Raw genomic sequence first — 27,567 nt, 5'->3', positions numbered from 1 at the left:
TTCTGAGGAAAATGCCAAACCTTATTTCCAATTTTTAGACTAACAGTTCCATTCCATAATGTGTTTGTCTAATTCCCAGCTGTGTCCCAAGGCTGCATTTGATTTTGGGGGAGATTGCCCCTTAGTTCTGCTTCCCCTTCTGAGACTTGGCAGCAGCTGGTGTACCTATGGGCTTCAGGGATAGAGCCAGGCAAAGAAAAATCAGAAGCAAAAAGAAAGGCCTGTATCTCCCACTCCTCCCCTATTGACAATACAGTATTAATTTTCCCTGGTGATCAGGGACTCTGTGTTTCTAACTGGGGGAGATTTTTACCTGTGGCCACATAGTAATCAGAAAATTCAACGGACAATCCTGACTCCGGACACACATTATAGAAGGGAGTACAAATCATATGGCAACATGAAGCACAACAGGAAAGAATACTTTTTTGTCAGGCAGCTAGAACAAGAGTAGGGTCTGTAGTTGCCCTCCATTGCCCCAGAGCTATCTGAAGGTCTCCCAATCAGCTCTTTCTGGAGATAGACCCCTGAGTAGTGCCAGGTTCTTTCAATTTTGAAGCAACAGAGTTACCTGTAGCTTTGATCAAATATGGTCACTGGAATACCCTAGGAAGCTCTTAATAGAGGTTTGTCTTCAAAGCATTCCCATTTAACCCTCCTTAGACAATTCTTATGATTTGCAGATGAATGGCAGCCCTTTATTTTTTCCCAATTTCAGTCATTACCATTTGATGTTATATGTGCTCCCAGGGTGTGTCTCCAGCGTTATGGTAGAAATAATATTGGCTTTAGGGAAGAAGGAAATTCACTTATCTCTTCCCAGACAATTTTTCTGATCTGGATTCTGTGCAGAGAAAAGCTGAGTGACACAGTTCCTGGAGAATCTTGTTTTTGGGACAAACACATTGTGCTTGGAAAGTTAATAACAGACCTGGGATGAGGAGGAATGCTATCAGATACAGGGTCTCATCTCAGAAAAGTGTTACAGAAGATGAAGATTGCCTGTAATGGAAAATGAGTGGTGTCACAGAAACAAAAATCCAATTTTTATCTGAGCCTATTGGGAATTCTGATGTCATACACAGGCATGTTCAATGAGTTCGTATGATACCTGTATCCAGTAATTCTGGGTACTGCCACTGTATCTTACTCTGTCTTATCCATTTGCAAAGATCTAGCTCCAATTCTGTGTTATCTGCTCTCACAGCTAGTGAATGTAGAGAATCAGATTAATTTTATTATTTTTAAGGGACCTTCCTAATTCAGTTCAGGGAATGGGTACCAGAAAAAGAAGGTACAGCATCCAGCAGCTGGAACACTATAATTAATTGAGGTCTCAGAGTATGGCTTTTTCCATGAATAATGGACCTGTTCTACTGACGACAGTCAGTGTGCCCAGTCAGGTTTTCATAATGACTAGCAAGAACACATTGGGCCCTACCCCAGAGATAAATTTGCTTGTTCTTGGCAGAACAAAGTTTCCTGTCTCTAGGTGCACTCCCCGCCAAAGGGGAGATGAACACCAAGATTTCCATGGCAGAAGTTGGATTATCAGAGTGGCTCTGTGACAGGGTGGCTGGCCCCTTTAAATGAAGCAGGTCCAGCTCACCTCTGCTAGAACAGGTGCTCCCGGTTGATCAGTTAATGGGGGGCAGCAGCATCTGGGGCTATGAAGAACCAGGCTGTCAGTAAGGAAAGAGGAGCAACAGGAAGTTCCCTGGGTTTGGTTTCTACAGTGCCAAGAGGGAAGGCAATGGGAACCAACAGGGGTGGCCGGGGGAAGAGGGGAGAATGGCTTCCAGGGAGAAAGCTGGGAGGCAGTGCTCTGTGAAAAGAGCAAGGAAGAATCCTGCAGTAGGCCCTGAAGCAGGAAAGATTGAAAGGCAAAGGGGAAGCCCCCCTAAGTGCTATAATCCAGGGTGCACCAGTGAACTGTTTTTATTTTGCTTATGTTTGGAACATAAAACTGTGCCTCGAAAGAGACTCTAGGTATGGCAGTGGGTCCTTCAATGTCTGGGGACAAACCAGCATCTTAGAATATCAGGGTTGGAAGGGACCTCAGGAGGTCATCTAGTCCAACCCCCTGCTCAAAGCAGGACCAATCCCCAGGCATATTTTTGCCCCAAATCCCTAAATGGCTCCCCTCAAGGACTGAACTCACAACCCTGGGTTTAGCAGGCCAATGCTCAAACACTGAGCTATCCCGCCCCCCTAGTTTCTAAACCTAAGAATATCTCACACATCATTAGTCAGTTTGGTCAGCTTTTCCACAGCGATATGGTGCAAAGCTTAACTATCATGTTAAATCAGTGAAACTTAACCTTGAGTTCCTCCTGGAGGACCTTAATATGGGAATATGAGTGTCCCACAAACAGGTCAGGTCTCTGTAGTATAATGTTAGCAGCATGTTAAAAAAAAAAAAAAGGAAACTTTGTATATATCCCAACATTTAATGTTTCCTTAAGGCATCAACCTTATTCCAACCTCACAAAGTCATAGAGCATAACCTTGTAACCTCATCCTGCTCCTTACCTCACTACCCAAATGGAACCTCTGCAGCAAGTGTCACCATATTTCCTATCTATTAGAGCAGGCCTCCCAATGGCTACTATCGCCAATCAGATGAGGGTTTTTTAATTTGAAATTTGGGACTTTCTATGAGACTCAATATTGTACTTAAATTTCAGCCCAGTAGTCCTCACAATTGTCATAGCATTCATTCCTTAAGTAAACTCAAAAAATAGCCCTGCTTTAGTTATGCGTCACCATCCAGTCCTTAGGAGAACTGGCAATCTCAGGGCAGAATACTCATATCTTCTGTAATAAGATGTGTTGTCTGCCATTCATTCATCATATTAGTCATCCAGTGTCAGCTAATGCCATTCCCTTTGTTTTGGAAGAAGTCTTCTCCATGCCTTGATATCCAGGGGAAGATGGAGGAGATATATAATCTACTTGGTTTTGGAAGTCTATATTTAAGAGATGATCCTGCTTCCTATCACGGAGGCACCCTACTATGAAAACCCATTTTAATTAGCACTAAGAAAAATGGGAAAATGTATCCATGCTTACCTGAAAATTTGCTTTCTTTAAGTAATAAGGTCCACATATCCAGCTGCCCTGAAGACAAATCATCATTCAGAATAGAGATGGAAATCGACATCCAAGGATTTGGGTTTGTTGTCGTTAGGTAGAATTTACCATGATCTGCAGTAGAATACTTTGTTGTGTTTTTCCTCATAGTTTATTTAACATGATCTGTAATTTAGGAAAGTAGATTTGAGTTCTCCTGGCTGTGGAAGTTTCCTCAACTGCAGAGAACTTCAAGAGGCAGGGCATTCTAGTTTATTCTCTGTTGGGTTTTATACCACGCTCATCACCCTAGTATCTGAGTGTCCTCCAGTAGTGCAATTAGCAATGTGACTACACAGCTGTCACATGTTTGTTCTCTTATTCTCTCCCCAAAGTGTGTGCAGTGGAGTGTCTAGGTTTGGTAAGGTATTTTTTTTTTTTAATATCAGTGAACCTGTTGCTATGTGTTTGTCAGAGAAGGCAAGGTGAAAAAAGTGTGCCTTGCATTTGGAGTGGAAAGTGGTGGTGTTTGTGATGGTCCTTAATTCCTGAGATCACTCCACAGTCTCAGAACATCCCTGGAGAATGTTCTGTCTCCCACATAGATGAGCTTTACTCTTATTGTTGAGAGTTCTGTTGTGCCAGAGGAGTGTAGTTGTCAATCACTCTTCACCCCAGAGCTTTATAGATGATCTTTTAGATACCCTGAGTTCAGGCCAGGGAGTGATTTGAAGGTAAAGACTGTGACCTTGAACTTTATTAGAAATTCAAAGGGAAACCAGTGGAGAGAGTGGAGGACGGGTTTGATATGTTCATGGTAACTTGTGTTGCAGAGGAGATGCGCTGCAGCATTCTGCACTAGTGGATTTTCCTAAGTGCTGAAGGCTTCCTGCCCAAGTATATCACATTGCTGTAGTCCATCTGACAGGTGACAAAGGTCAGGTGTTCATCCACCAGGATGGGATGGAGTTTCCTAGCAAAGCAAAGATGGAGAGCATTACATGCGGATGCTAGTATGTGTGAGCTCAGTGTTAGCGAGGAATCCAAGTGTACTCCTAAACTACGGACTGAATTGACCAATTGTGGGCGTGTATCTTCTACTAACGGAAATTGCACTGAGGCTCCAAGCTCTTCAGAATACTCTCCTCTGCGCACCAGCATCATCGCTGTCTTCCTCAGGTTAAGCTTCAGACAGCTCTTTATCCAAGAGCTACTTTCATCCAAGTACTGGGCTGTCTTGATGGTAGTGGTGAGGTTGTGTGTGGGGAAGGATAGATAGTGCAGTGTGTCATCTGCATATGCTGACACTTCCCTACTGACAGTTCTGGTTCTGCCCTTGAACTACAAGCAGACTGAAATTAAAATACTTATTGTAATAGAACTGTGGACCTTATTACTTGAATAAAGAAAATTTTCAGGTAAGCCTGGATTTTCCTGTTCATTGAGAGTAGTAAGGCAAGTTGGAATGTCAATTTTGATTTATTATATTCCTAGAGGAGGATGTGCATGTGTGCTTTTCTTACAAGGCTGTCTAATCTACAGAGAGATGTAATTCTTCAGCAGGGATAATATTATGCCACTTATTTGATTGCAAATTTGTTTAAACAGCTTTTAGCTTTATATTTTCCCTTTAGGTAATGTATCTTTAGATACTAATTGCAAAATTGGCTTGACATGAGTCATACAGATTTAAAGTACAGTATATCTGGTCTGACTCCTGAATTTTAAGTGCCATAAGTATGATAGCTGAACTAGAACTGAAATTAATTCTAATTTCTTGGACTCTCTTTTGAGTGATCTGTGTCTAGGGAAGAAGGATATTTTGATTTATAACAGTGGTCTTCTTTAGGGATAATGTTTTGATTGTGTGTGTGTTTTGTGATTTGAGAGAAGTTCTAAGAGGTATGGGAAAATGATGAAATAAAAAAAAACTAGAATGAGTACTTGGCACAAAGAAAGGACATCCACTTTACCTATGATTTGGGGGTAGGGGAAGCTGCTATTTGCTTTGACCACCGTTTTGTGTTTTTAAAATATTGTCAAGCTCCATATCTAATGTTTCTTTCCCCACACCCCCTTTTCTGGCAGGTTTAAGAGATGCTACAGGCTCTGAGAGTGATGGTGGTGACTCAAGCAGCACAAAATCAGAAGGAGCCAATGGAGCAGCAGCAATCCAACCCAAAAAGGTCAAGGGGATTGGTTTTGGAGATATCTTCAAAGACAAACCAATAAAGCTACGACCAAGGTCAATAGAAGTAGAAAATGACTTCCCACTAGTAGAAAAGGTACATTTTGTAACTTAATTCTGTCATGGTTGTCATCCCCAGAGTACTTAACTTTATGATAAGGTAGAACTGACAGCTTTATGGTTTCTTTCTGTTCCTTACTTTGACTGACTCCTTTTGTCCTCTGTTGTGCCAAGTGCAGGAAAATAGATTCCTATGAAGTTGGTAATAACATTCTTCCAGGCAATTAAATAGATGGGTTATTTCAGTGAAGGTTTTATTCCTGTGCTCACACCTCCACCCATGGGTCTTTGTTCTAAATAACTACCAGTGCTGGGAACAAGACTTCAGAGTCTGTACTAGAACTGTGGTTATCCATATGACACCACAAATAATAACAATGCCCAGTTCTTATGTAAAGTAACATAGCAGCATAAAGTCACTGTACCATCAGGATGCCAAAAAGGAAACGTCAAAAAGTACCTACAGAATTTAACTTTTAACTTCGTGCTTCGGATATTCATTTAAAAAAATGTATTGGGCAAACTTTTTATAGGTGACCTGCAGAGGACGCAAATTGTTTTATGCTCATCTTTTGTTTGTGTGACATATAAAGAAGATCCCAATTAACACTTTGGGGAGAAACTCTTTGTTAAAGATTCAAACACCTTCACCCTTTCAGTTGAGCCCTCAGAGAGGTCCCTTCGTTCTCTAGTCTCCAAGGAGAACCAGAGACACAAGAAGAAAAGACTTAATATTTCTAATAAGCAGCAGGGAGTGAAGCTTTTTAGCTTTTTTTCATGCCTTCTGTATATAATGAAGTATGTACCATAGTGAAAAGGGCACAAAATCCTTTCCCTCACCTTTATAAGAAATTATATTTATCTAATGTGTATGGATAATCTGATAAGTGAGGCTTGGTTTTGATAGACTTATGCATGCTTGGAATTCTGCTTATCTTTGGTAAAATTCAAATTAGGTTCTTCTGCAATGTAAACATTTATATGTGCTGTTTGAAAATGTTGAAAGAGGTTGTTACTACCCCCAGAATGGGATAATTAAAGGTTGGGTTTTTTTCCTAAGTTGATAGTGATAGCTTCTTTGGACTGGATTCATGTAGGCCCCAATTCAAGAAAGAATCTTTCTTTAGAAAAACACTTGTAGTCAGTAGGATTTAAGCTTCTGTTAAGTGTAGCATGTAGTTAAGTGCTGTCCTGGTCTGGGGCCATAAACTTTTCCTATTACATTAGATAATGTGTATTTTCAGTAGTTCATTTCCAGCAGGTATATAGGTAAAGAAAACAAATACAGTGCATGCAGAAACAATGAGAAGTCTTTGTGGCACCTTGGAGACTAACAGATTTATTTGGGCGTAAGCTTTCGTGGGCTAGAACCTACTTCATCGAACGCATGAACCGATGAAGTGGGTTCTAGCTCACAAAAGCTTATGTCCAAATAAATTTGTTAGTCTCTAAGGTACCACAAGGACTCCTCGTTGTTTTTGCTGATACAGACTAACATGGCTACCACTCTGAGTGCATGCAGATATTCTGATGAGCTAAATGCACAGTCAGTATTTGCATGTTAAATAGTGTTTATTTATAATCAGGGGCGGCTCTAGGTATTTTGCCGCCCCAAGCACGGCAGGCAGGCTGCCTTCGGTGGCTTGCCTGCGACGGCTTGCCTGTGGGAGGTCCCTGGTCCCGCAGATTCGGCAGCATGCCTACAGGAGGTCTGCCAAAGCCTCGGGACCAGCAGACCCTCCGCAGGCAAGCCGCCGAAGGCAACCTGCCTGCTGTCCTCACGGCGACTGGCAGAGCGCCCCCATGGCTTGCCGCCCCAAGCACGCACTTGGCGTGCTGGTGCCTGGAGCCGTCCCCATTTATAATTACTATATACACATTCACCTGTGAATGATGCACATAGACCTTAACCAGAACTGTAGAGGTATTCAATATTCAATTATCCACATCTGATTCAGATGGCTTGGAATTGACAAACTGCAGTGCTCTGCAAATACCATATGATCAGGCGTGGGAAAATTCTATTTTTATCAGTGAATATTGGTAAACTTTGATTTCCATGCACACACAAACCAACAAAAAAGTATTTCCATCAATGATAATTAAAATGTAGAGATAGGTAAAGTAAAAAAAAAAAATGCTCCTTGAGAACTTTTTATTTAAGGATGTTTACTTTGCATATTTTGACATGTGGTGTTGACGGTTTTAATGGTTATAAAGCTTTTTTTATTTGTGTCTATGGTCACTAAATAATTGTCTGACACCCCATCCTGCAATGTTCCACCACTGATAAAATTTAAAAATAATAAGCTTAAAAATAAATTTTGATATTATCCTTCAAAATTATATTTAAAAAATTTAATTCTGCCAAGCGTACATATGACAGTTTTCTGTAAAGATACAGACATTTTTGGTAAATGGGCTCTGTATAAAATAGAGTATAGACCTGTTCACCTTTTAGTCACTCATCTAATATGGTCAAATTTGAGGTGTCCATCTGGTAGATATTAAATGGCTTTTGTGAAATAAGAGGAAGTTTTAGTCCACATTTTACTGGGCAGGAAGTATCATTATCCCTATTTTGCAGATGGGGATCCGAAAAGTGATTTGTCTAAGGTCAGACAAGAGGTCTGCAACATAGCCAGGAATTTAATCCAAAATCCTTAGAGTCTTAGACTGGTGTCTTTAATTACAAGACCATCCTTCTTCTGTATTCACATTTTCCTTAACAAATATTTTAATGGGATGTGATTACATCATATTTGCAGTTAGAATACTTTATTTCCTGTATTTAGTAACTTCTCAGGCTGCAAGTAGGAAATGCTTGCATAACACTTACCATACGCACCCAACATTTAACAGCTAAAGCAGTGGTTCTCAGGAGGCCTTCTGGGTGAGGGGCGGGAGGAGAAGACATCAACTCATCTAGATAGTTGCCTGGTTTTACAAGAGGTTGCATAAAAAGCACCAGTGAAGTCACTACAAACTAAAATTTCATACAGACAATGACTGGTTTATACTGCTCTGTATACAACACACTGAAATGTAAGTACTATATATATATATATAAAAATTAATTTATTTTATAATTATATGGTAAAAATGGGAAACTAAGCAATTTTTAAATAATAGGGTGCTGTGACACTTCTATATTTTTTGTTTGATTTTGTAAGCAAATAGTTTTTAAGTGAGGTGAAACTTGGGCATACGCAAGACAAATCAGAAAGGGGTACAGAAGATTAGTAAGGTTGAGAGCCACTGAGCTTAGAGAGCCACTCAATCAAATAGAGTCTAAGAATGGCACAAAATAATCAATAAAAGATTACCTCACCCACCTTGTCTTCCTCCCTCCGCTTCCATCTCCATTCCCTTCTTCCTCAAGAGCTCATGCTGGCCGTTGGGAGGAAGAGGAACTTCATTTTTGCTTGTTATGGAGGGAGGGAATACCAGTTGTTCCTGTTTCTTTATTCTTCTGTGTAATAGAGGGTAACTGAACAGCGGTATAGGAGTTGCTGAGTTTGCTCAGTGCTCCCTGTGCTGCACAATAGATTAGGTAGATGGTCCTGTGACTGACATTCTTGTGCATCTCTTCTTGAGATCCAACTAAACTGAGTGGATCACTAATCCATCACCTATGCAGTAAGAGCTGCATGTAGGACCATAAAGAGCAATGTATAGAGAATCGCTGTTTTAAAGAACTTATACGTTTTGGTTGGCAGGAAGGCTGCTTTGGTTTTTAGTTCCTTTAAAACGTTTGTATTTACTAAGTTTCTTCTTAAACACCATTATTTCTGATCATCTCAAATGGGGAGTGTCTCCACTCATCTCTTTTGTGAAGACAGAAGGAAAGGGAGAATCCACTTCACAAAAGTTGCTTTTTACCCCTTTGTCACCCTTCTCCACGCTGCACTTTTCCAGGTATGAAATTAGACTTAAAAGCAGTTACAGAGTTGAACGCTAAAAATAGTTAGAACTAAAGCTCAAAATAAGGGATATGAGAACAATAGTAGCATATAGCATTTTGTAGCCTAGAAATATTATTCTGTAGCCACTCCATGCATGAAACGCCCACATCATGAGGTCCCTTGCTTTTGTACCACTGTAGCTCTTCTGACACCAAACCACTCATTCTGGTCCATTTCTTTACCATTCCTTGTCTCCTCATCTCTAATCTACCATGAGATAATTCTTTGAATATAAAACTTCCATTTTAAGTGATGAACATTATCCATTGGTGCTTCAGTGGTGAAGTGTTAACAATGTAGGATTAATTTTTTTTTGCAAAAATATCATTTGGAAATTATGAACAGTACTTTGAAATTGTAAAGTGTAACACACAAAATTCTCAATAATATTATTTATCCTTTTTAGCATAAACAATTTACAGCAATAAAAGCTAATTAATGACACCAGGGCTTCATGAGATAGGTAAAACAAAGCTAGCTCTCAGATGAAGGACAGTTTAGATCTATACCTTTTACTAGGATTCTGAAACCATAATCTCATACAGGAAAACAGGTACAAAGGGAATGGAGCAGGAAATGGAAAATTGAGTTTAATAGAGAGGAACAAATTTGATAACCTAGACTGGCACTGAGTCTCTGCTGAATCGCTATTGAAGAGTGATGCATCGATCAGAAGTATCTCTTCTCATCTTCCATATTCCTTCCCCCTTCCCCAAACATATCTGTGATATCACGATTTCACTTTTTGGATTGTAAAATGTTCAAGCTACTCTCTGATAAATGGGAATAACCCAGCTGTCAGTGAAATGGCTTTGCCCTGGGTTTTAACAGAGAACATGTCTGTGTATCAGTGGCATTTTTAAAAAATGAGTCTACCACACAATAGTGCTCTGTCACTGAAGATCGTTATTTTTAAAAACTGTTATTGCAGTATAGACTACATAAATATAGGATGTTTTAACATTGCCTATACCACCGTGCCTTGCACATACATCACATAACAAAATGAAGGAAAGCATTGTCCATATGAAGGAAATGCTGTTATAATATACATAATGACCACAGTTGATTTTAGATTCCTTTTGCTTTCTTGAGTTACTTAAAAACTGCATAGAGATCTACTGGTGAAAAGACTATATAACAGCTAGTGATGTCAGTAGCAATACTATGGAGAGTCTGGTTTTGATTCCTGGTTGGGAGCCATGGACTTCTGCTCTAGTGGTGTACCCTGAAAAACAAAATCTATGAAATCTCAAAATATTTCGGCCTGGAAAACAAAAAAGTAGAACCATTTGGGGATGGATCACTTCCAAGAAACCACCATACTTTATTTAGACAAAAGTGAAGCTGATTTCCATATTGCTGAGTTTCAGGGATTTTCTGTGGGGACATGACCTAATGTGATAGTGAATTTCTAGAAAGGAGCAGCTGCTCTGCTTCTCTCCATTCCCCAGCAGTTTCAACTCCAGTACAATTAACATGCTTTGATAAATACCAGGGCTCCTTGGTATATATCTAAAATGTAGAATGAGTTTACTTTCTATCTGATGAGCTCCCAGATAACTGGCTGACAGTGTGATACAACACAACATGTAAAATAGCAGCAAAAGCTACTTTAAATAAATCCTGATCACTAATATCGTGATCATAAGCAGAGTTGGTTCCTGAGACTTTGTCTACATCAAAGAAACAATTGTATTTTTTTTTCCTAACAAGATCCTAGGATGGTTTGCCTGACCGTTGCAGATAAGGATGAACTGTTACAACTTTGTAAAATCCTCTGTTTGAAACTCAGTGCTTTCAAAGGCTTGTTTTGGCACTTGTGGCAATTCACAGACCATATTGTGAAATTTCTAGGATGTAGATTTACTTGAAATGAGCTTTTCTGTTCTGCTTCTATTTTGTTTGCTTTTGTTTAAGAATTTAACCTCAATGCTGGTGATCCTTAATTATACGTTGGAACTTTTGTTTGGGAGAGAGGGGGTTGGTAGCCTTTTTAAAGCTCGGGAAGGTTTTAATGAATAGACATTTGATACTAGTTGCCTACCTGAATATAGGAAGTTAAGATAGCAAATAGCTTGGCACAAATAATAAAATAACAAGTCTAATTCAGCATTGATGTTGCATATGTAACCTTCGTATTCATTAGGTATTAAGATTTCTGATTAAATAATTGTCTCATGTTACATAAAGCAAACTGAACTGTATCAAGCAACTGGGGTGACAGTTTGTACAGTCATAATTTTCTATCAGTTTGAATTAATCAATTGATTTTTTTCTGAATCTGTATATTTGGCTTTTTTTAAAAAATATCTTTAGCAGAGGATATTAAAAAATACAATTGATTGTGTTTTATATAATTAAAATGCGTTTTAGGCTTTTTAAAAAAAGAACCCCAACTTGATATTCTGTAAAACTGAAAAGGATATATTTCATTATGACTTTAAAAGAATTTGTTCAGTGGAAGTTTGAAATTAACATCTTCTTCAGGAAGTGGTTTTGATGACTCAGGTTGCATACTGCCATCTGAGCCATTACTAAACCTGTTCCACAATGTGGTGCTAGGGTGGTTACTGTGCTTATAGAGATGCTGTCAAAGAGTCAGAGGGTTTGTCTCCCACGTGAGAGGTAAAACCAATCTCGTGATCATTTCTGGTCGTTAAAAAATACTGTGGCACATTTCCCAGCAGTAGGTATGTCTGGTTGGCTGTCCTGACTAGATAATTTATGATCTTCTTTCAAAATTCCTGTTCTTATTTGTTAAGGTATTTTGCTTCATGTCCTTATGTCTAAATTTTGTTGTATTGGTATTGATGGTGCTGTTAAAATGGCTGCTACATTTTACCATCAGAGAGAGTTGATTTTTAATATTAGATGTATAGAACGTGTAAGTCTGTTTATATATACATGTGTATTTGGGATTTTGTAGAATGTTCTGAAGCTTGGTCAACACACTGCATAGCTCAAATAAAAGTGAGAGGAATGGCCTCCTCCGATTTATTCTTCCGTATCCATATTATCATTTTCCATTTCCAGTCATTCTTATATATTTGCATGAATGCCTTTATAGGGGACATGGAAGTGTTAAGATTTTATACTTTTGTTGTGGAAGAGAGGATTCATGGTGATATTACAGCTTTTAAAAAAAGTAATAAATCACATGGAATTTTAGTTCTTAGTTTTTGAATTGGTGAAAATTGGGTAGTTGGAATGTGACAAAGACCAAAATAATTTTTCAATTGAATTATATGATTTATATGTTAAAAGATTTTCTGTCTGAGCTGCTTACAATTTATTTATTTATTTATTTATTTATTTTTGCATATTACTGCTTATGTTGCCTTTTCTGGCTGTCATATACATGAAGCCAGTGAAGCTGAGTTTTCTGTCTGGAAAGGCAGAAACCTCTACCCCAAAGTAAATAAAACTACGAAAAGTTCCAGGCTTCCTGTGAAATAAACAAATGCAAGCTTTGTTTTCCTCAAAGCTCAGAGAGCCCTAAATGTGACTCAGTTTTAGGCTTGGTCTTTTTAGACTTGTAAGTTTTGCTATTAGAAGGAAGTAGGAGAACTCCGATTCTCTTCTTGGACACTTTTAACTGTAGAAAGACAGTTTTACTTCACAATGGGAGAGGAGGTATTTCTTTTTAAACAAACTTTTTTTTGTTGTTTTTAACCATCTTATACTATATTGTTACTTATATTTTGCAGAGCACCGATGTTTGGTAGGAGGGCTCTTTGGTTCTTTTCATAGTGGACAAAAATTGTATATATGAAAATAAACTATTTTGTACTAGTCAGGATCTTGAGCAGATGGGAAGTCCAGCTCTATTAAAGCGGAACATATTAAAATAAGGGATTACTATGTGAAGACATAGTCTGTCCTGGAACTGTTTTGTTGTAATTTTTTCCCCTTCGGTCAGTTTGGCCATTAAACTTACACAGATGTTTTCAATTTTTGTACTACTTGTTTTCCAGTCTTTTACTCTAAAGAATAACGTAACTTGGCAGTTCACGTAAGGAGTAACTGTTACACCATCTCTCTAGGATGTGTAGCCGTTTCAAGTGTTTGCTTACTAAACAAAAATCCAGTTTTTTTCTCCAAAATAATTTAGTATGATTAAAGTTCCTCTTCCTTGGTAGAAAAAGAAAGAGCATCCTAGTGTTTCATTTTCTGTGAGGTGACGTTTGGAGTTTGCTCTGTGAATGGGAAAAACTAAAATTAGTAATTTCTTGATGTTGTCACACCTTTTTTCACCAAAGTAATGAAATCTAAACAGCAATCGTTACTTCATGTAATTGCAAGGAGAATTTGTGTCAATTGGTGGTGCATGTTATGAAATTATCTAGCACACTGAAAGGAGAAACACTAAATACATGATTCGATATTTTGTTTGGGTTTTTTTACAAATAGTTTTTTGTGTGCTTGTTTGGTAGATATAGATCTCTAAATTCATGCATTTAAAAGCAGAAGTCTGTGAGTTCATGAAATGAAGTTACAAGGTTCCTTGAATAGACTTTTAAGCTTACAATATGCCATGTGTCTCTCCTTTTCCTGCCTTAAAAAAAAAAAGCGGGGGGCGGGGAGAACAGGGCTATATAATAGCCAGACAGTCTAAAGGATGAGATGTCTGTAGTCTGATTTAACTGTTTGTTGACAAAATAAATTTAACAAGACTTTGACACAAAAATACTTGCTTTTTAAAAAATATCCTAAAATACAAGCTTACAGATGAGAGCTACTAAGCACTTTGTAAAAATCCCTTAAAAATTATTGGGGGAGAGAGGAGTGGGACTGTAAAATTCTGGCCTGAGGAAGGCCTTCGAGCAATGCTGCTCAATTGGCAATTCCTAGATCAGTAGAGACTGCTGCCTGCTGTGTTCTGGCTGTTCTGATACTTACCGCACTCTGGCCACCCAACAGATATCTGCAAAGCTTCATAGACAGAGCTGACTTTTCCCTTTAAAGCTGTCTCTCTGCGAAAGGTGCTTGCTGTAGAGGAAAACTAAGATCACACAATCCTGGTCATTTCCATTTGTATTCCACACTCCAGAGCTCCATGCAGAACGAAACAGATAAGTTCCAGTCAGTTTCCTTGTTCATGCTGTGCCAAAGAACTTTATCCTTGAAAGGGTTGGTAAGGGAAATGGACGAGATTGCTAATCAATTTTCCCTTGCAGTTCTTCGTTATATTATTTGCTACTAATACTTTGCTGCCCGGTAAAGAATTTTTTTAATACAAAAACCTCCAAAGAAAAGAACATAAAGGTATAAAACTAAGCAGGATGGACAAAAGGGCAGAAAAAGATGGTAAAAGGTCACAGAACAGGGAAAGAGGATGGAGGAAGAAGGAACAAAAAGAAGGAAAAGAAAAATGTCACATAAAGTAAGAAGGAAACAAAATGGAGGGTGGTGGAAATTCCTTTATTGTCCTGATTACAATAAAACTTATTTTCCAAATGTTCAATCTTACTAGCTTTCTTGGTTGTTGGATTTTGGGGTTTTTGGAGGTGGGGCGACTGTGTTTGCTGGAGGGTTGAATATGTCTGAAGGGCATTCCACAGGTCCTCCTTTCAGGCAGGTGTGGGGGAGGGGAAGGTGTTTGTGACCGGATCCGAGTAGTAACTGTTCATCACTGTTGCAGAAGGAACTATGAGTTAGGATAGCGGAACAGTTTCTTTATCAGTTAACTTTTGAGAATATTATCGAACTGTTTTTTTCAGTCCTGGCATTATAATTTTACTACTGAAGAACTAAGTATTCTCATTTTCATTACCATGATTAAGAAAAATCTGTAATATTACTATCTTTTGTCACTGGCTATAACTCACCATAAGCATAAAAAGAAAGGAACACAGGGAAGACAAAAGAAACACAACAGAAGATGGCAAAAGGCAATGTTATCTGGTGGATTACCAGCGCATAGAACCGGGAGTCAGGAAACATGGGGTTTTTTCCTGCTTCTGTCCCGAGTTGCTCTGTTGCATCAATAAAATGGCGATGTTTCTCTACCTCACAGGACTGTCATGTGAATAAAAATCATTAGTGACTGTGAGTTGCTCTGATACTGTGGTGACTAGGGCTATGTAAGTACCTTTACAGATAGGCACTTCTATCTGCAAACCTCTGAGGTATCAAGAAGCTCCTGATGCAAAGAAAGAGCACGCCACTATTGGGGTGGGGAGGGTGACATGGGCATGGCATTGAAAAAAATATATTATGTCTCCACTGAGGGAAAGAATACAGATTGTTTTTAAAAATATGAAAATGCTCCTTGTACCAGATGATGCAGAAAAAAAGGAAAATAAATGGATGGCAGGATAGACATAGAATAAATGCCATTTTACAAAATGTTACACAGAAAATATAGTATAATAAGAGAAAATGTTGTAGGTTGTGTGACAATTCTGAATTGTTTGTTGTGCAGACTAGCCATAATTATTCTTCTATCAGTGAACATAACTTTGTTGATACAGTGAATGAACCAAGAGATCATAGCTATTTTTAAGCAGCATCATCGCTTGTTCCTTTCTGGGTTGCACACATTATTGACACTGGAATGCTGGGCAAGGAGCCACAACAGCAAAGACTCTGAACCTGCTTGATTCTTAACAGCTGCAGAGACAGGCTTAGAACAGTGTAACAGCCCCATTGGTTGCTAATTGCTACAAAAGGGGAGGTTTCATAAAAGCAGTTTTCTGTTCTGGATGGTGCAATCTGGAGCATGCTAGTTGCTGACAGTGTTTCTCATGAGAAAGCACAGAAGGATTTCCACCACAATATGTAGATTGACTATAGAATCCTCCTCAAATGACAGAAAACTGATTCTGAATTGTTTTTTTTAACTGCAGTCCACAAATGGTGGAATTTCTAATGAGTGATACTGGGAGAAATGACCCCTTCATTTGCACAAGCCGTAGTCAGTAGAAGTTACTATTAAAAATAAATAAAGGGAGGAAGGAGAGTGAACGATGTCTGCTACAAGGATATTTACTTTACTTTTCATCAATGTTCTTGCCAGAAATCTGACCTTCCATTGTGAATCTCCAGTTGAGAGAGAAAGCAAGTGACTGTATTCACTCTAATATTGTTCACTTACCTCCTTTAACTGTTATTTTTTGTTCCTTTGAGATAAGGCAGTTAGGAGCATGGTACATAGATTCAGTTCTGTGTTTGTTCTTTTTATTTCATTTGCTAAGCTTTTTACTCATCTGTGATTCCAATATGCCTTGCTCCATTTGTTTACGCAATTACTACTTAGCTAAACTGTTGCTCTCAATTCCGTGCATTTACTTTGTCACTTTGATACATTAATCCCAGTAAAATCTCTTGGGAGGGAAGATTTTTAGCTCATTAACAAAAGAGATAACTGAGGGTCGCCGTCTCCGACTCAAAGAATACTTTCAGGACAACACTGAACAGCGCACTGATACACAGGTACCCTCCCACCAACAGCACAAGAAGAAGAACTCCACATGGACTCCTCCTGAGGGTCGAAATGACAGTCTGGACCTATACATTGAATGCTTCCGCTGGCGTGCACAGGCAGAAATTGGGGAACAACGACATCGCTTGCCTCATAACCTAAGTCGTGCAGAACGCAATGCCATCCACAGCCTCAGAAACCACCCAGATATTATCATCAAAGAGGCTGACAAAGGAGGTGCTGTTGTCATCATGAACAGGTCTGACTACCAAAAGGAGGCCACCAGACAACTCTCCAACACCAAATTCTACAGGCCACTTCCCTCAGATCCCACTGAGGAATACACTAAGAAACTGCAACACCTACTCAGGACACTCCCTACACTAACACCGGAACAAATCAACATACCCTTAGAGCCCCGACCAGGGTTATTCTATCTACTACCCAAGATCCACAAACCCAGAAATCCTGGATGCCCCATCATCTCAGGCATTGGCACTCTCACTGAAGGACTGTCTGGATATGTGGACTCTCTACTCAGACCCTATGCCACCAGCACTCCCAGCTATCTCCGTGACACCACTGATTTCCTGAGGAAACTACAATGCATTGGTGTCCTTCCAGAAAACACCATCCTAGCCACGATGGATGTAGAGGCTCTCTACACAAACATCCCACACACAGATGGAATACAAGCTGTCAGGAACTGTATCCTTGATGATGCCACAGCACAACTGGCTGCTGAGCTCTGTGCCTTTATCCTCACACACAACTATTTCAAATTTGATGACAATCTATATCTCCAGATCAGGGGCACCGCTATGGGCACCCACATGGCCCCACAATATGCCAATATTTTTATGGCCGACCTGGAACAACGCTTCCTCAGCTCTCGTCCACTCACGCCCCTTCTCTACCTACGCTACATTGATGACATCTTCATCATCTGGACCCATGGGAAGGAGACTCTGAAAAAATTCCACCATGATTTCAACAGCTTCCACCCCACCATCATTCTCAGCCTGGACCAATCTACACAGGACGTCCACTTCCTAGACACCACGGTGCAAATAAGTGATGGTCACATTAACACCACCCTATACCGAAAACCTACTGACCGCTATGCCTACCTTCATGCCTCCAGCTTCCATCCCGGGCACATCACACGATCCATTGTCTACAGCCAAGCACTGAGGTACAACCGCATCTGCTCTAACCCCTCAGACAGAGACCAACACCTACAAAATCTCCACCAAGCATTCTCAAAACTACAATACCCGCACGAGGAAATAAGGAAACAGATCAACAGAGCAAGACGTGTACCCAGAAGCCTCCTACTGCAAGACAAACCCAAGAAAGAAACCAACAAGACTCCACTGGCCATCACATACAGTCCCCAGCTAAAACTTCTCCAACGCATCATCAGGGATCTACAACCCATCCTGGACAATGATCCCACACTTTCACAGGCCTTGGGTGGCAGGCCAGTCCTCGCCCACAGGCAACCTGCCAACCTGAAACATATTCTCACCAGTAACTGCACACCGCACCATAGGAACTCTAGCTCAGGAACCAATCCATGCAACAAACCTCGATGCCAACTCTGCCCACATATCTACACCAGCGACACCATCACAGGACCTAACCAGATCAGCCACACCATCACCGGTTCATTCACCTGCACGTCCACCAATGTAATATACGCCATCATATGCCAGCAATGCCCCTTTGCTATGTACATCGGCCAAACTGGACAGTCGCTACGGAAAAGGATAAATGGACTCAAATCAGATATTAGGAATGGCAGTATACAAAAACCTGTAGGAGAACACTTCAACCTCCCTGGCCACACTATAGCAGACCTTAAGGTGGCCATCCTGCAGCAAAAAAACTTCAGGACCAGACTTCAAAGAGAAACTGCTGAGCTTCATTCATCTGCAAATTTGACACCGTCAGCTCAGGATTAAACAAAGACTGTGAATGGCTTGCCAATTACAGAACCAGTTTCTCCTCCCTTGGTTTTCACACCTCAACTGCTAGAACAGGGCCCTATCCTCCCTGATTGAACTACCTCTTTATCTCTAGCTTGCTTGCATATATATACCTGCCCCTGGAAATTTCCACTACATGCATCTGAGGAAGTGGGTATTCACCCACGAAAGCTCATGCTCCAAAATGTCTGTTAGTCTATAAGGTGTCACCGGATTCTTTGCTGCTTTTACAGATCCAGACTAACACGGCTACCCCTCTGATACTCAACTGAGGGTCTAGCACCATCAGATGTCAAAATTTCAGATTTTATAGAGTCATACATTTTTAAGACCAGAAGGGACTATTGTGATTGTCTAATCTCACCTCCTGCACAACACAGACCATAGGACCTCCCTGAATTAATTTGTGTTTCAGGTCCAATAGTTGTGCTTGAACTAGAGCAGTGGTCCCCAACCTTTTTCGTCTGGCGAGTGCCAGATGAAGGACAATGGTGGTGGTTGAGCATCTGCCGAAATGCCTCTGAAATTTGGTGGCAACGCCTCTGAATGACATTGCTTGTAGCGGAAAGCATCATCATCCAGAGGCATCACCGCAGAAATGCCACCGAAAGCTTGACCGCTGGCAGGATGCGGGCACATTTGGCACCACATTGGGGATCCCTGAACTGGAGCGTGTCTTTTAGAAAAACATTCAGTCTTAAATTAAAAATTTCCAGTGATGATGAAGCCACCACAACACTTGATAAGTTGTTCCAATGATTAATTACACTTACTGTTATAAATTTGCACCTTAGTTTTAGTCTGAATTTGTCCAGCTTCTTATACTTTTATTTGGTAGATTGAAGATCCCTCTATTATCAAATTTCTGTTCCCCAAAGCAGAGCCAAAGGGTTAACCAGAGTTTCAGTCAGAAGGCATAGTGGAGGGTCAGAACTGGGAGTCAGAAGTCAGGAAGAAGCTGGGGGCTGAGGCAGAGCAGGTAAAGGTTGAGGCTAGTGCTGGGGCTGGAGCAGGAATAGATGCACACTGGAACTGAAGCAAGACTAGAGACAGCAGAGGTAGGGACAGGACTAGGTACAGCTGCAGGCTAGGAATGCATTGAGCAGCCACTGGACTGTTGTGGCTACTGATCTTATGTAAGAGCCTGCTGACTCCCTCAACCAATCAGATGGCACACTCAGACAGCTGACCTTATTAAGCTGCCAGGAGACTGGCTCTGTTGCAGGCTAGATCCTATCAGTACTGGCACCTCCCCTTCAAGGGCACCTACTAGAGTCTGTGGGACCAGGTTTCAGGGGGTGTTTCTGATGGAAGGCATGTACAAGTTGTGGAACACTAATGTTTTCTTCTGGTTTCCATGATTGCTCTTCCAGTCCATAGCTCTCCCACTCCACCAGATAATAAGAGTTTTTGCCTCAAACTTGTGTGGCGTCTAGGAGTTCCCAGACCTCATTGCCTCTTGACCCTGCACATCTATGGTGGTAAAGCTGAGTGGTTGGGAAAGTGATTATCTGTGTGAGGTTTCAAACAGGAAGTATGGAAAACTGGGTGGACTTTCAAGGATTCCAGCAACTGGAGCCTAAATGCTACAGGGTCTTTACTGATAGTGAGTGTGTATAATTTTGTTTGTGTAAAATAAAATAACTAAAAAAAGTTAATTATTACAGGTTTAACACTTTAGAGGAAATAAACCAAGGATGAATTTGGGCCAAATGTTCTCAATGTTGAAACTTTTTAAATCTATACCCCTTTGTCTATAGCAGTTGAAAGTTTGGAAATATTCCCTTTCAGAATATTAGTCAAAGAACTGATTAGTTCAGGGGTTTGCTGTTAGGGTATGGAGTCTTACACCTTTAGCTCTCTGTTGCCCACGTAGCTAAGGATGTGGAAGTCATCCATAGAATGTTTCTTCTTTTGACTAAAATGAAAGGAGCTGATGGTCTCAGTCCAGTTCCTGTAGATTAGCATCCACTTCTTTCCTAAAACTGCCATGATTGTGAAGAATGGCAGCTTTTATGAAGTCAGTGACTGAATGGTCTTGGGACATTGAAATAATGTCTCCCCAGCCTAAAAGTAGCTCCCCCAGGTCCGACAAGGTTTGAGGCATGTTAGGAAGGGCAAATGGAAAATATACTAATGGCTTACAGGTCAGTTTTTCAGCACTGAATGGGATTGCAGTGGTTTGCTCATATTAATGTGAAAAAGAGTTATAGTGCTCAGAGAATAATGTGCTCTTTGTTGTGCTATGATTTGATGTTTTTTCCTGTTCTATTCCTTTTCTCTCTTTTTCTGTTTCTTTTTATTTTATTTGTCTCACTCTTATATAATGGAAAAGCTACTAGTTATTTTGTTTGCATGTTTTTTGATTGTGTTTTTTTCCAGACTAATTCTTCACAGCATCTTTGTTTTATCGCATCTTCCCACTTCTTATTACTTTGTCTTGCCCTTTGCTGCTTCCCCTTCTTTATTGTGTGCTTTAGGCAGCATTGCCAAGCCCAAACATTGAAAAATCTTAAGTCAGAACCCACAAAATCATGAGATTGGCTTTAAAATCAAGGGATTTTGTTAAAAAATTAATGGGTTCTTTTTATTTGCCTTTTGCTTTCTGGGTCTTTAGTGTATGCTCACATTGCATTTTCAGGCTTTTTCTCTGCAACCACAAGAGCTAGAAATATCTTTTTTTTTAATAGAAGCTGAGTGATCACTCAGCTCCTGGATTTGGGTCTTTAAGTAAAACATCAAATATTGTAAAAAGAACAGAAGTACTTGTGGCACCTTAGAGACTAACAAATTTATTTGAGCTTAAGCTTTCATGGGCTACAGCCCACTTCATCGGATGTAGCCCACGAAAGCTTATGCTCAAATAAATTTGTTAGTCTCTAAGGTGCCACAAGTACTCCTGTTCTTTTTGCGGATACAGACGAACACGGCTGCTACTCTGAAACGTATCAAATATTGTGAGACTAACAATAAAATCATGAGAGTTGGCAACACTGTCATGTTATTCCCCCACCCCTCCCCCATAGAGCACTACTAGTACTTTCCTTTCACACTGTAGCTTACCAGGAGCACACAATGGAACAATGCAGTGTGGGAGAGTTACATAAAGGAAGGAACAAAAGATGACTCTTGCACTGTCATAATACGAGTACATTTTAAGTTGTATGTTAAGTGCAGTACTGGTAGATAAAATGCATTTGCTGTTTACTTTTCATATACTGTAAATAACAATCAATGACTGTCTGCGTACACAGAATATTACAGGATGTTATATTTATGCATTTAAAATTATAGAAAAAAATGGAATGATACTGGATTACCTGACAGTCTGTAATCATGCCATTGAGTGTGTTATAAAACTTACTCACAACAGAGTAGAACGAAGGCTGAACATGCTATCTGAATTTAGGCATTTCCTACCTTTTTAATGCTTCTGTGAAACCACACACTATTACTAGTTTAAATTACTGTATTTGTAAATAACATAATAAAGTGGCTAATAGGTAATTAATCTCATGGAACTAACCAAGGTTTTCTTTCAGTAAACAAATGGACAAATACATATTTGAACTCTTGCTTCTAAAAGTGCTGATGTCTCTCTATGCCTTCTATTTTATTTTAAAGGAACTCTTTGGTTGTTGTTTTAAATCTTCATTTAGCAACAGCAAATAAAAATATGAAAAAATAATAAATACAGAACTGTCAAGCTGCCTGCATAGTAGACCAACTCAGCCATATTATATTTTTGTACCCTCTCCCATTTTCATTGTTTGTCATCATTTGTAGCATTGTCTACAAGCAGATTGGTGCTGGGCTTGTCATTTTTGTCTTTAAAGTGTCATGTACACACAGCACTATATAAATAACTCTTCTTCCACCCAGATAAGCGCTTTTTGTTATTCATCTTAACGTGTTACTTTAAAGTGTCTTTTCAAGTACCTTTGGACATCACTGAAATCTTTCTCTTTATCTAGCTAGCTCAAGAGTGAATTTCACATGAAGCATCAATAACCCTTGTGACAAAGTTCCTCCTCTACCTTGGTGGGTCCTGTGTTTATTGGCAGATTTGCTCACCTCAGTGATCTTCCCCACAGTCTGGGTCAACTCCTCCTGTGTCTGATCAGGAGTTGGGAGGTTTGCGGGGAATCTGGGCCCGCCCTTTACTCCAGGTTCCAGCCCAGGGCCCTGTGGATTGCAGCTGTCTATAGTGTCTCCTGTAACAGCTGCATGACAGCTACAACTCCCTGGGCTACTTCCCCATGGCCTCCTCCAAACACCTTCTTTATCCTCACCACAGGACCTTCCTCGTCGTGTCTGATAATGCTTGTACTCCTTAGTCCTCCAGCACCACACCCTGTCACTCTCAGCTCCTTGCACCTCTTGCTCCCAGCTCCTCACACGCACTTCCTCTCCTCTGGCTCCCTCTGGCCTGACTGGACTGAGGTCCTTTTTAAACCCAGGTGCCCTGATTAGCCTGCCTTGATTGCCTGCAGGTGTTTTAATCAGCCTGTCTGCTTTAATTGTTTCCAGCAGGTTCCTGATTACTCTAGTGCAGCCGCTGCTCTGGTCACTCGGGAACAGAAAACTACTCATCCAGTGACCAGTATATTTGCCCTCTACCAGACTCCTGTTACCCCACTGGCCTGGGTCTGTCACATATAGTAACACATCCTTTAACATTAGGATGGGAAGGGCAGGCTCCCCCCTCCCTTGATAACATACATTCTGTCCTCACCTTGTGCCATCACCCCCACTCTTTCATCCATGTTTTTTCTTTTCTTTAGGCAATTTTTAGGCTATTTATAGTGATGCAGAAATATGAATTGAGATCCCTGGGGGGTGCTTTCTCTTAGCTATCTGAACAATTTGGAGGTAGGGGTCTCCAGCTGTATCCAATAAACACTCCCCTCTGTAATTAAGTGGAGTAATCGCCTTAGAACTTTTTACAAATTTGCCCCTCTCATACCCAGACATCATAAAAAAATACCAGACTCATGTACTCCACTGGTTTGGGTCTGTCACACCCTTTTCTTAAAAACTTCAAGAGATAAAGCAATTTTGAAAAAGAACTTTTAATCTTTGAAAGCACATCTGCCTATTCATTTAGTATTCAGAGCACTGGTTATTAGCCTTAAGTGTGTTTATACAGTTTATCTGATGAAATATAGCAGTTTATCTTTTTTCACTGAAAGAGAAAACAATGCTTAGATGTGACCCTGATGAACAAATAACTGACACTGCCCAGCAATGGAAAATCCCAACAAAATCCTGCTTTGTTCTAAAAGTCACCTATCTGGAGCTCTCTGCACTGCTTATTATTTTTTGCTTTTCTGCTCACTCGTCTGCTTGGATTCAGGTGTGAAAAACATCTGTGTGTGTCAAATACAGGGAAGTATAAGTTGCTCTGACATCCAGCACTTTATTTCTACGGCACTGAATGGACTGAAGGTGATCTGATATGATCACAACCTGTTTAACGCAATTTTAAATGAGACTTGTAGTTCTGTGATAGTTTCTCTAGTTGTGGAATAATCTAGTTCGAATTTATTTTCAACTGCTTATAGTAGTCTCCGAAAATAACTTTTGGCCTGAAATTTTTCACGTGTTTCAATTTCAAAGTAGAATTTTAATTACGTTAAAATAATTCTGGTTATGTGTATCTTGACATTTGTAGATATTTTGTTTGTACATGCTTATATTTTAAAATTGTTTAAATATTATACTGAATTTAGTCTTTAGTGAAGTTAAGGAGATCTGACATGCTTGAATAAATTTGGTTTAGAACTAACAAAAATACTATTGCTTAAAATATCATTCTGTAATGTGGTTGCTAGTATGCAGTTTGTGTATGTAATCCTGGTGGTTTAGAAGTTTTCCTCAATTACTTCAGTATGGCTAAGATTTCCTCCTTAAAAGGCTTTTCATATTTGTAAATTTATTAAATTTTGCCAGAGAAGGAAGTACAAGATATTAGTGTTCCATTTATTTGCCATGCAATCGAAAACAATGTTTTTAACCTAGCAGAGAAATGATGTAGCAAAGTAACAGTAATTCGTAACCTGCATACAGTTATGTTTATACAGCTCCTAATTTGATGCAAGAACAAACAGCAATTTAACAGGAAAATTCAATGCAATCTATTGGATTGTGTGGTACTGGAATATTTTCAGATTCTGCAATTGCAGATAATTTGGTTTGCCTGCCTGCAAAGGTATGGCGACGTAGTTCAAAAATATTTGTGAAATATCTTTCTAGAAATTAAAAAGTAAAATTTCTTCACGTATGTGTGAGAGTAGATCTCACTGTAAGTTCATGCAAGATTTTTTTTTTTATATATATAGTAGTGTCCCTCTGGTGCCACACATGCATTCTGTGCCTCCTCATGCTCCCATTGTAGGGCATAAAGAATGGCACAGTTACAATCTTCCCTCAATACCTTACCACCACCAACGGCCACAAGGCGCAGAGCCTGGCGAGTGTCCAAGCCACTAGTTCTTAGTTTTAGCTAAACCGTCTCAAAAATCTTCTACAAACCTTCATTGCTCTTCTCATTCTTCCACTTATGACCACTGTAATCTATATCTACTCATCTGGATGGTTAGACACCTCCTGGATGGACTCCCCATTACAGGGCTACTTAACATGACAAGTCTTGAAGCCCTTGGGTTTTGAGTCTATCTATCCTGTGATAGATTAACTCCCCTAAAAGATGGGCACAGCAAATGTCTCTTCTGTTTAAGAGAGTCATATATACTGAGTAGATGTTCGGTGTGCCTATTATTCTCTGCTAGGACATGTGAAATGTCTTGAAACTCCATCTCCTGGAGCAATCCTTGAAAGTCTCATCAGACCCTGAGGAGATGGGCTCCAGAGTTCTGCTAGCAGTTAGATTGCTGGATGAGGCCAGTTTATCTAGCAGACAAGCAGTGCTGAACGCTGGCACTGAGAAGACCTGGCACTAGCTCTGATGTCCCAGACGCTGAAGCTGACCCTGGTATCATCAACACTGAAGCCAACACCAATGACTCTGATACTGAAGTTTAGCACTGAGAGGGGGTGCTCGCAACACAGAAGCTGAGAGTCCAGGGAGAGGTCAATCTCCTCCCATAAGGACAGACCACGTAAAGCTTCTAGAGATAAAACCATCAAGCCTCATGTGGCATCAAGGACTGGTGATAATGAGCAGCCCACAACACAGACACAGACTCCTCTGGTACCAGTACTGGCTCCAGTGATGTACTTCCCATTGTCAATGCCTACATCCCTGGGAGATCAGTACTGGTACCAATACAGAACCCAGTAGCGAGATCACCATGTGCACTGATGATGTCCCTAAAGGAGGTGTATTCCTCCACACCATCATCAAGGCAAATGTTGTTCTCATCTTTGAACAGAGAATCCTCTCCTCTGAGGTTAGGTGGACACTGAAGAAAGACCTGCAGCTTTCCCTACAGGGCTCAGCCACCAGTCTCTCATAAGGGCTGGCCACTGATCTGGCCAATACCAAACAGGTAAGCCACGTTCCTATTGTAAGCCACTCTGGGCCTATTTGGAGAACTGTAGTCCACTGTCTCAGGTACAGAGAAGCTCGGTCTACACCGAACTCCTCACCTGCATCTTTGGCCAGATCATCTATGCCAGAGCACAAGGAAAAAGCAGATTTAGGGACAGAGCAACAACAGCATCTCACCATCAAAGAAACCAAAGGAACTCTTTGTCATTGAATGAAGCAGTATCCTCAGCATTGGTACTGGTGCTGGATGGTTTTGTCTTTCGAGGAGATCCTTGAGGATTGCTGAGACTCTGGAGATAGAGATCTCTGTTAGATCAGAAATCCTGCACGCTGTTTGACATCTTGTCAGTTTCTGATCCAGCCAAGATCACCCTCCCCAAGGACATACTTGAAGGCTTGATCTACTTGTGAGAAAAATGTTCTTCTCTGCTTCCTTACAACTATGCATGGCTAAGTGCCAGGTCTTACCGGCCAATTGTGACTTTCTAAACTGGGACAAAGCAAAGCGTTTCCTCTTGAAGCTCCTGCATGACAACAAGGAAGAGCCCAGAAACATAATTAAGCCTATGACATCCTTACAGAAACATAATTGGTGGCTAAGACATCCTTATAAGTGATAATCAACAGTGCTTCTCTTGCTATAACCACAAGAGCATTCAGAGTGATGTTTCCACCATAGCGGAGTTGGGCAGAGGTGTAAATGGAGGAAGCCATTCAGATGAACAGGGGAGACAACTATATAGAAAGTCAGGAATTTAAATCCACTCTTCTGAGAAACTTTTCCTTCCTATTTTAAGGACTTTTTTTTTAAATGTGAGAATTAAACTTCCCCCTGTCTGAAGTGCCACTGTACTGACCCTTCATTTTCTGTTAATTCTGTTCTTTCAGCAGAGCTCACGTAGAGAATCAGGAAGACCTCATGGTAGTAAAACTAAGTGTTGCTGGCATGGAAGGCAGTTCACATAGAGCTGAGTTCGGTTTCACAGGAATAACTTATTCTAGTCACTTCTCCATTGTTAAATTTCTCTGACAAAGTGGGATACATTTACTTCTGGAGGCCTTTATTGAAAATTTAAATGTGAAATGTAAAAGTTCAGAAGCTTAAAAGACATTAAGATTTGCTTCCCTTTTAAGATGCAAGTAGAAGTATTCCCCATCACCACAAAAAAAAAAAACAAAAAAACCCTGTTTAGTTGACAAGAAGCTTGTTTATGCTCCTGTTCATTCAACGTCTGGAAGAAATTGGTAACTGTTTCTGTTTGCTTCTTTTTTGTAGTTGAGAGCCTCCTTCTCATAAGTTGCCTGTCATTGGAGATTTTTCTACTATTGTTTTTTCATTTTCCTAGTTTTTA

At 40.1% G+C, this 27,567-nt stretch overlaps 1 protein-coding gene across 5 annotated transcripts in view; it reads left to right on the top strand.

Moving 5' to 3' along the window:
• The window catches only part of SH3KBP1 (SH3 domain containing kinase binding protein 1), a 366,732-nt gene that overhangs the window by 218,411 nt on the left and 120,754 nt on the right, over window positions 1-27,567 (top strand). For 4 of the 5 annotated variants that reach the window (XM_030574488.1, XM_030574496.1, XM_030574505.1 and 1 more), the window contains one exon: window positions 5,161-5,357. In XM_030574488.1, coding sequence (XP_030430348.1) covers window positions 5,161-5,357 — 197 coding nt within the window. Of the gene's footprint in view, window positions 1-5,160; window positions 5,358-12,835; window positions 12,922-27,567 lie in introns of those variants that run through there. The other variant, XM_030574531.1, reaches the window with a different exon arrangement.

The sequence above is a fragment of the Gopherus evgoodei genome, chromosome 1 (assembly GCF_007399415.2).
Source record: "Gopherus evgoodei ecotype Sinaloan lineage chromosome 1, rGopEvg1_v1.p, whole genome shotgun sequence".
NCBI lineage: Eukaryota > Metazoa > Chordata > Testudines > Testudinidae > Gopherus > Gopherus evgoodei.
Note: the sequence above shows the minus strand (reverse complement) of the source record. Positions and strands in the feature narration are given on the sequence as shown.